Raw genomic sequence first — 10239 nt, forward strand, 5'->3', positions numbered from 1 at the left:
AAACCGCTCGGAATCGCTTGCAAATGACTTAGAACAGCTTATTAGGCCGTTCTACGTCGTTTTCAATGCAAATCCGAGTTTTCCCAGACAAAAAATTTCAAAGTGATAATTTGGCTCCAAACCTCTGTTTTAAGGCCTATTTCGACGTTTTGGAGCGAAATACGGCCTTTGCCGGTAAAATTTCATCTTGGCTTTTTTTCTCGCCAAACCGCTCGGAATCGCTTGCAAATGACTTAGAACAGCTTATTAGGCCGTTCTACGTCGTTTTCAATGCAAATCCGAGTTTTCCCAGACAAAAAATTTCAAAGTGATAATTTCGCTCCAAACCTCTGTTTTAAGGCCTATTTCGACGTTTTGGAGCGAAATACGGCCTTTGCCGGTAAAATTTCATCTTGGCTTTTTTTCTCGCCAAACCGCTCGGAATCGCTTGCAAATGACTTAGAACAGCTTATTAGGCCGTTCTACGTCGTTTTCAATGCAAATCCGAGTTTTCCCAGACAAAAAATTTCAAAGTGATAATTTGGCTCCAAACCTCTGTTTTAAGGCCTATTTCGACGTTTTGGAGCGAAATACGGCCTTTGCCGGTAAAATTTCATCTTGGCTTTTTTTCTCGCCAAACCGCTCGGAATCGCTTGCAAATGACTTAGAACAGCTTATTAGGCCGTTCTACGTCGTTTTCAATGCAAATCCGAGTTTTCCCAGACAAAAAATTTCAAAGTGATAATTTGGCTCCAAACCTCTGTTTTAAGGCCTATTTCGACGTTTTGGAGCGAAATACGGCCTTTGCCGGTAAAATTTCATCTTGGCTTTTTTTCTCGCCAAACCGCTCGGAATCGCTTGCAAATGACTTAGAACAGCTTATTAGGCCGTTCTACGTCGTTTTCAATGCAAATCCGAGTTTTCCCAGACAAAAAATTTCAAAGTGATAATTTGGCTCCAAACCCCTGTTTTAAGGCCTATTTCGACGTTTTGGAGCGAAATACGGCCTTTGCCGGTAAAATTTCATCTTGGCTTTTTTTCTCGCCAAACCGCTCGGAATCGCTTGCAAATGACTTAGAACAGCTTATTAGGCCGTTCTACGTCGTTTTCAATGCAAATCCGAGTTTTCCCAGACAAAAAATTTCAAAGTGATAATTTGGCTCCAAACCTCTGTTTTAAGGCCTATTTCGACGTTTTGGAGCGAAATACGGCCTTTGCCGGTAAAATTTCATCTTGGCTTTTTTTCTTGCCAAACCGCTCGGAATCGCTTGCAAATGACTTAGAACAGCTTATTAGGCCGTTCTACGTCGTTTTCAATGCAAATCCGAGTTTTCCCAGACAAAAAATTTCAAAGTGATAATTTCGCTCCAAACCCCTGTTTTAAGGCCTATTTCGACGTTTTGGAGCGAAATACGGCCTTTGCCGGTAAAATTTCATCTTGGCTTTTTTTCTCGCCAAACCGCTCGGAATCGCTTGCAAATGACTTAGAACAGCTTATTAGGCCGTTCTACGTCGTTTTCAATGCAAATCCGAGTTTTCCCAGACAAAAAATTTCAAAGTGATAATTTGGCTCCAAACCTCTGTTTTAAGGCCTATTTCGACGTTTTGGAGCGAAATACGGCCTTTGCCGGTAAAATTTCATCTTGGCTTTTTTTCTCGCCAAACCGCTCGGAATCGCTTGCAAATGACTTAGAACAGCTTATTAGGCCGTTCTACGTCGTTTTCAATGCAAATCCGAGTTTTCCCAGACAAAAAATTTCAAAGTGATAATTTGGCTCCAAACCTCTGTTTTAAGGCCTATTTCGACGTTTTGGAGCGAAATACGGCCTTTGCCGGTAAAATTTCATCTTGGCTTTTTTTCTCGCCAAACCGCTCGGAATCGCTTGCAAATGACTTAGAACAGCTTATTAGGCCGTTCTACGTCGTTTTCAATGCAAATCCGAGTTTTCCCAGACAAAAAATTTCAAAGTGATAATTTGGCTCCAAACCTCTGTTTTAAGGCCTATTTCGACGTTTTGGAGCGAAATACGGCCTTTGCCGGTAAAATTTCATCTTGGCTTTTTTTCTCGCCAAACCGCTCGGGATCGCTTGCAAATGACTTAGAACAGCTTATTAGGCCGTTCTACGTCGTTTTCAATGCAAATCCGCTTTTTCCCCGACAAAAAATTTCAAAGTGATAATTTGCCTTCAAAACCCTTGTTTTAAGGCCTATTTCGACGTTTTGGAGCGAAATACGGCCTTTGCCGGTAAAATTTCATCTTGGCTTTTTTTCTCGCCAAACCGCTCGGAATCGCTTGCAAATGACTTAGAACAGCTTATTAGGCCGTTCTACGTCGTTTTCAATGCAAATCCGCTTTTTCCCCGACAAAAAATTTCAAAGTGATAATTTGCCTTCAAAACCCTTGTTTTAAGGCCTATTTCGACGTTTTGGAGCGAAATACGGCCTTTGCCGGTAAAATTTCATCTTGGCTTTTTTTCTCGCCAAACCGCTCGGAATCGCTTGCAAATGACTTAGAACAGCTTATTAGGCCGTTCTACGTCGTTTTCAATGCAAATCCGAGTTTTCCCAGACAAAAAATTTCAAAGTGATAATTTCGCTCCAAACCTCTGTTTTAAGGCCTATTTCGACGTTTTGGAGCGAAATACGGCCTTTGCCGGTAAAATTTCATCTTGGCTTTTTTTCTCGCCAAACCGCTCGGAATCGCTTGCAAATGACTTAGAACAGCTTATTAGGCCGTTCTACGTCGTTTTCAATGCAAATCCGAGTTTTCCCAGACAAAAAATTTCAAAGTGATAATTTGGCTCCAAACCTCTGTTTTAAGGCCTATTTCGACGTTTTGGAGCGAAATACGGCCTTTGCCGGTAAAATTTCATCTTGGCTTTTTTTCTCGCCAAACCGCTCGGAATCGCTTGCAAATGACTTAGAACAGCTTATTAGGCCGTTCTACGTCGTTTTCAATGCAAATCCGAGTTTTCCCAGACAAAAAATTTCAAAGTGATAATTTCGCTCCAAACCTCTGTTTTAAGGCCTATTTCGACGTTTTGGAGCGAAATACGGCCTTTGCCGGTAAAATTTCATCTTGGCTTTTTTTCTCGCCAAACCGCTCGGAATCGCTTGCAAATGACTTAGAACAGCTTATTAGGCCGTTCTACGTCGTTTTCAATGCAAATCCGAGTTTTCCCAGACAAAAATTTCAAAGTGATAATTTCGCTCCAAACCTCTGTTTTAAGGCCTATTTCGACGTTTTGGAGCGAAATACGGCCTTTGCCGGTAAAATTTCATCTTGGCTTTTTTTCTTTTCTGTAATTATCTACTATGGACAGATCATCGTTCCACAAGTCTTAAATCTGTGACAAGAATCATGTTTAAGGGGGTCCACCGTTTATGAATTCCGAGTTTTAAGTCAATATACCAACCCGAAGTGACATAAATCTGAGTTCAAAAATTCTGATTAACTACCATACCGAATCGCGCGGCGTTTTGACACAGTTGTACGTTCCATGACCCCCGGGCTTCGGGACTACCTACAACAAAGCTTGTTGCTTGAGTTTACAACTATGTATATTCAATATTTCATCGCATCTATAATTTTAATCTAGAGTTTTTACGCTATTTTCGACTTTAAAACAAAAAGAAATGTACTGCGTAGAATAAATCAAAACCTGTACTTTTAGGTGGTATATAATTTATTATCAATTTCGAGTGTGAAATGGGCTTCCTGCTAAATCGCGCGAGGCCACTTTATCAGAGGCGTCGTTTTGATTCTAAAAAAGAACGCGTCAGCCCCGGCGCCCATGCCCATTCCAAAGAGCGCACGCCAGACCCGCACCGCTATGTTTATGTACCAGTAACCTGAATACTAAGATAGCCTTTGCCAATTCAGCCCGTCTTCACGCATTAAGTTGCTGTAGGCTTCCTTTGACAATACTGGAGAGGAATTTCCGTACCGCAACTTTTGCCAAAAGTCGACTGCACTCAAATCAACTACACCAACGCCTTGCAACATTTTTGGCGTAAAACAGTTGAGAAGGTGACCTCAGTAGAAATAGAATTACAAACCCGTCCAGATTTCAAACCAACAAGATTTTTAGAAGAGTTAAACTAGAAGATTGAAAGATTCTGACGTACTGGTCACTGAAGATAAAATCGAGGGCGTAATGCAATTCCCCCGAAATTGAAATTCGTCAAAAATGTAGCTCAGTACGGCACTGACATGTTGATGATTTCACTATATAACGGATATGAGCACGAACCTAACTAGAATCGTTTTAAAACCCCTAGAAAATGAATGAAATCGAGGCCACATGGTATTGCTGTCTGGTACACATAACACAACATTCATAAAAAGGCCGCCAAACAGGCTTCACGTAGCTGTCAAACTCGGATGAAATTTCATCTCGCTGCTGTGCAGAGAGAGATTCCTTAGCAACGTGTTGCTAAGGACCGCGGATCGATTTCGAACTGCATAGAAAACCTGTTCGATTCGTGTTCTGTTAAGCACTTGGCGTGCCGGCTGTTTGTTCCTTAGTTGCCACTAATTGTTAGTTTTCGGCCGGTTTTCAATGAAAACATCATGGCGAGTTCCCTTTGTTCACAGTTTGGCTTCAGCTTCTGCCATTTATATCTCTAGTATGGTGGTACTCATTGGAAAAAGGAATCCGTTATGCTTATTTCTTTCATAAATTTAGAATAATTTGGATTTTACATCATGGTATATCTGTATCAATTCGTTTTGAAGGTCTTGATAATGAAATTACTCTCAGCGATTCGGTATAACAAAATAGATTCACCGCATTTAACCTACATAACAGTGGTATCGCCCGCTGAACTCTTATGACCTTTGTTTTCATGCTGTGACGCGATCTTGGAAAAATGCGGAAATTTGATTAGGTCCTTTATTTACCCGCGATAAACGTAAATTCAGCCCGGATAATTACATTTTCAAGAACTTAACACACCAGATACACGATCGAGTCTGCTATTAAAAAGCTGCGGCCGTTATTTCGCCAAGTCCGAATGCTCAGAATTGGCGAATGTACCGCGGAACGGAGGAGTGTAACAGCTATGTAAAAATCAAAGACATCATTCTGGAAATACTTAATATTTCGTAGTTTTACTTAATTGCGTAAAACTACGAAATTACTTAATGTTTTCTTTATTCAAACACTTAAAGGGTCCTAGTTGAGTCCACATTTTGGGGGTGCAGCGCGGAAAGATAGTGAACCAGGCCTGGGCTCCGAGTTACGGCTGCTGTTGTAATAATTACAAAGGTACGCCGACCACGCGCAGCGCCGTGACCGTAATCGGCAGTGTTGGCGTTGCGGCCGGACTCAAAATCGCCTGACCGCGACCACATTGGACAGGTGACCGCTATAGACTAATTCTTAATGCGTATGCTTATGTCATTGGGGAAAATCAAAGGGACCCGACAATGAATGACCACTATGGCCCGGTTTGACTATGTTGTTTTAGTTCGTTCCATTTCGTCCATTTCGTTCCATTTCGCACTTTCTGGGGACCGTTTTTGAGCGCTTTCCTGGTGAACTTGGTATATTAGGGACTAAGTGGCTGCCATCATATTGTTGTCTGTACGACGCGTCTGAGAGAATGGCAAAGGCCTTGCTCACCTCACGATATCTGTCGTCAGCCTCCTTGAAAGCACGGTCCTTACGGCTGAGTTTAGCGGCTTGCTGATATAGAAGAACTTCTTTCTTGTAGGAGTCCACAATTACTTTACGGGTCGCCCTTGGAGTCACACTGAGCTTGGCGTATAGTCCTGGTCGCAGTCTCCCGTCGCCATATTGATCGGCGTCGGGTTTAAGCCAGGAGGTTATAATCTAGGTTGTAGAAGAACATTAACGAAACTCGCGAAAAAGGCGTACTTTTGTGGTCCAAACCTACTAAAAAGTCGAATTAAGTTGAACAAAGTTAGTTTACAGAGCTTTAGGAGGTTAAAGTATTGTAAGGGTTTAAAGGTAAAGACACAATAAGATTGAGCTAGCAGGAGCGTGTAACGGAGGCTACCGTCTCCGCCGCCATCTTTATTGTGATGGTTTCCCAGGCGCTACACTTCCCGCGTTCTGTCTGTTCGTCGAACGCACCGTTCGAATTACTGTACCGTCTCCGTTCGAACACTGTTTGTATATCAACTGTCACGTCCGTGAATAACTTATGTCAACCATTACAATATTCCTTGGCATCTCTTGGTTTCTCTTGGTTTACACAGCAACGTGGGATTTATGATGGCAGAAAAGAGGCGAGATTCTGAGGGAACGGAAGGGGGAGCGAGGCAACGGGAGAAAATACCAAATACAGCGGACGGAAACGAGGGAAATATCGGGGCAAAAAGAAACCAGCTGCTGAATTTAAACCACTGTACGGCCAGGCAGTTGTCGCTGATTCAGGGGGTCAGTCGTGAGGTAGGTGACCGAATTGTGGCCACGAGACGCAGACTTGGGGGGACATTTCAGTATTTTGACCAGCTGCATACTATCAAAGGGGTGACGCGGGCAGTGATTCAGGCATTACGAGGGAATCTCCAAGTTCCCGAGGAAGAAGCGACTCCTATCGGCGAGCCCGAAGGCTACATGCGTCTCGGCCCTGTCCAATCGCAGGCGTCGTTGCTCTCGCTCAACTCTCTGGGAGACATGGTTCGCAGAAAAGCAGAAAAAGATGCAACTGTCGGACAAATGAAATCTCCGAAGCCAACCCGGCGGCGTAGCTATGGTGGTAAGAAAAGATCAGCCACGAAACCTGTATCAACACCAAGAAAGGCTGTAAAGGTGCCAAGGAATGTGAGTAAGACGCCTATTGTGACTTCAAAAGTCCAAGGAAAGTCCACTAAAACTCATGCAAGGTCTCCCAAAACTCCAGCAAGAACAGCTAAAAGAATAGCAAACAAGTCGGTGGAAGGAAAAAGTCGTTTAGTCAAAACTCCGAAATCTCCCAAAGTGACAAGAAAGCTAGGAAATTCGCCAGTATCGAGCAGACGACCACCAAACGTGAGGTCCGTTAAAACGCCAGCAAAACGGCCTGCGAAGAAGACTGGTGCTTCTGCCTCTCGCAGCCGCTCAAGAACCCCGAGAAGGGTTGCCAAGTCTTCTGCCAAGAAGTCGTCTTCCAAACCACCTCGGCCGTCTCCACGTGGAAAGAAAGAGGTGAGCGTCAGCTCTCAGGCAAAGAGAAAGAAGACTTCGAGGCGGGCTCCGCCGAGTAGGAAGCCAGTAACGTACAAAGTCGTGACGTCATCTTCTGGAGAGAGCACGTGGGCGTATTCCTCGCGTAGGCGGGCTTCGAACCCGCAACCTCCTGTACTCGTTCTCAAAATAGAGACCAGTCCAACCCAACAAACGTCGGCAGAAACTGCTTTTTTGGCTACAGCTGTAGCTACTTCTAAGACGCCTCAAACAGAAGCTGAAGAAATAAGCGTTTCAAGCGGGAGTAGAAGTCGTACAGTGACCAAGAAGCCCACCAAAAAACGCGCGGAAGAGCCTTCAGTTGAGATCTCCCCGGACTCTGCATCCGCTACAGCAGGGTCCAAAACCCCTGCAGTTCCTTCCACAACCGCTGGGGGAAACATACCAACTGCGGAGGTTGGTAAAGATCCGACTAAATTCCGATCGCGCGCTTCAGTGGAAGCTGTAGAGAAATGGCTGGAGAGCACGGCTAGGTATTCAACCGACTTACAACAAGATCCGGGTCAGGTAGATGACCACAGTTCGCGTCCCGAGCAGCCGGGGATGGAAGATATTACGAGCGAGTACAAGTCCGCGTATGCCTACCCTCCGTCCACAGCTCCTGACGAGCAAGCCAAAAGTACTCAGCTGGCGCAGACGGAAAGCCAAGGATGGAACGTAGAAGGCAACCAAACGCGGCCATCTCCTGAAGTTTCATCCGCCCAAGACGCTGATGGCAACAACGTGCAAGGAAACAAAAAGGAAGAAACCTCCCAGCCTGTCGCAGTAGAACAGGTAGAGGCGAGTGCCGAGGCGGTTGCAACGCCGACGGGAAGGAGGAGGCGGAGGCGACACCGACACAGGCGGTCTCGGGACGAACCTAGCCCGAAGAGACGGAGGCGGTCTGTCGAAAGCGGCAGTTATCCAACTTGTAATCTACTATAACAAGGAGCAGTTGTCAGTTAAAGTGCCTACTTGTACTTCTTAAAGTATGGTATGAACTCGATGCCATGATTTATAAATGCTTTACTTGGCATTTCTCGTTGTAAGCTTAAGTTTCTCTTGAAGAGATTTTGAACCAATATAGATAAACCATTAACATATCAACTACATGCATTGTTCGGCCATTTTACACAGTGAACGTTTGGACTAGAACTAGTTAGAAGGATTAGCAAACGACGTTCGATGCCGGTAAGGTCTGCACAGAATTCTGTAAATCTGCACAGAATCGTTTTGTCTCCAATGAAGGACGCATTTCACGAAAGTCGTTATGTTTTAGAACAATACATGACATTCGCCAACAAAACTTTCTTTCAGTGAAGATTAAAAGATGTTTAAACGTTCTTCGAGCTCATTTCAGTTGACAACGGTTTCACTATTTTGCATATATAGCTTTTTCATGTGACTTAAGTGATAATCAAAGATAATTTTGTATCTTTAATGATAGTTATTACGTGACTGTTATAGCATAATATACACGCCTTGGTTTACATTAATTATAACCTGGCAAAGTTTGAGGTCCCTGAACACAATATAAATCGCGCGTGAATATTGGACCTGCCTGTCGGAGTGAGTCAGCAGCAGTTCAGTTGACCACCACTGAACGGCATTTGAAAAGGGCGTCAAACGCCAATAAACATACATCTCATTTCAATCATCTTATAGTTTGTACCACAAAATCAAACATATTATTTTGCTTACATATTTAGTGACGTTACTATAATTTCAGTCAGTCAGATGAGGTACGGTGGTCACGGGTTTCTCACTGGGCGCCGAGTAACGAACGCGTGAACAAAGTGGTGTCGTCACTGGACATCCAGCACGGAAGAAAGTTCGCTCGGTGCTGGAATTCCAGAACTAAATCTTGCCTCGGCGCTCGGGCTCCAGAAATGAACTCCGCTCATCACTCGGGTGCCAGACAAGTAGGCTGGTTCAAAGATCATTCATCACTGGTTACCCAGTACGGAGGGTACTCGTCACTAGATAACCAGTAACAAAAGTCCCTAGGTCACGGGTTTCGCGCTAGATTTACCAGTGACGAGTGATTACATTATTTCGTTAGTGGGCTTCCAGCAATCACGTCCTAGCATCACTGGAATGTTCCAGTGCTAGTGATACACGACCTTTTGAGTCGATACAGTACTACAGTAAGAGATTAGATTTTCATGTAACAACATGGGCAACGGGACACTACTCGAATAAACAACACACTGACTATATTGCTGCGGAATTTATCGATTAAAACACTCATTATTTCAAATTTTTATGTGCGAAAACTGTGAATCATAAAATGTTTCGGGACGGGCCACGGAAAAAGCGCCGCCACTAAGACACCGACATTCGATGGGTCACGCTCTAGAACCAACGTCCTTGCTAGAACTTGCTGACTGTCGTATCCCCCAACAATTAGTTTTCTTTTCTTAAGCGCGCAATGCACATCTTTATCGTAAGATTAGGGAAATGATAGCGTTAAGGTAGACAAATGTTCCCAAACTCTATATCTTTAGGTTTCTGGAATGTCCATGGCCTGGGGAAAAAACTTGAGGAAGATAGTTTAAGAAATAGCTTAGAAAAATTAGATTTCTTCTCCCTCCTCGAAACATGGAGTAGTGAAACGTCAGAAGTTGACTTACCAAATTATCAGCATTTTTAATCTCTCAGGAAAAAAACAAGAAAAAGGCCAGAAGAAATTCAGGTGGAATAATGTTCTATTTTAAAAATGAATTAGCAAAATTTATAAAGAGGGAGAGTAGTACTTCAGAGGGCAAAGACATTCTCTGGATTCGTATATCAAAGGAATTGTTCGGCCTATCCAGAGATGTATTTATAGGTAATGTATATATTAGTCCTATGTACTCTTCGATTCACAAAAGGGCGGAAGAGTCCATATTTGACGTCTTAGAACAGAATATTGTGCGTTTTGCGTCCAGGGGATATGTAATCCTCGGAGGAGATTTTAATAGCCGAATAGGCTCCTTAAAAGATTTCGGCGACGAAGCCCCAATAGACTCTGAACTTGAACCACAAAAACTTTCAAATCTTGACATCCCTAGAAACTTTTCTGATAACAACCCACCCAACATT

General features: G+C 43.6%; 1 protein-coding gene across 1 annotated transcript; it reads left to right on the top strand.

Moving 5' to 3' along the window:
* The first annotated feature begins 6222 nt into the window (after window positions 1–6222).
* Window positions 6223–8100, top strand: LOC136447764 (nucleolar protein dao-5-like). The gene has a single exon (XM_066446809.1). The coding sequence runs from the start codon at window positions 6223–6225 to the stop codon at window positions 8098–8100; it is 1878 nt and encodes a 625-aa protein (XP_066302906.1).
* Window positions 8101–10239: the final 2139 nt, after the last annotated feature.

Source organism: Branchiostoma lanceolatum, chromosome 13 (genome assembly GCF_035083965.1).
Source record: "Branchiostoma lanceolatum isolate klBraLanc5 chromosome 13, klBraLanc5.hap2, whole genome shotgun sequence".
NCBI lineage: Eukaryota > Metazoa > Chordata > Leptocardii > Amphioxiformes > Branchiostomatidae > Branchiostoma > Branchiostoma lanceolatum.

Bases quoted from the DNA above. Each gene is read 5' to 3' on its own strand.
- LOC136447764 (XM_066446809.1), top strand. From the start codon at position 6,223: ATGGCAGAAAAGAGGCGAGATTCTGAGGGAACGGAAGGGGGAGCGAGG.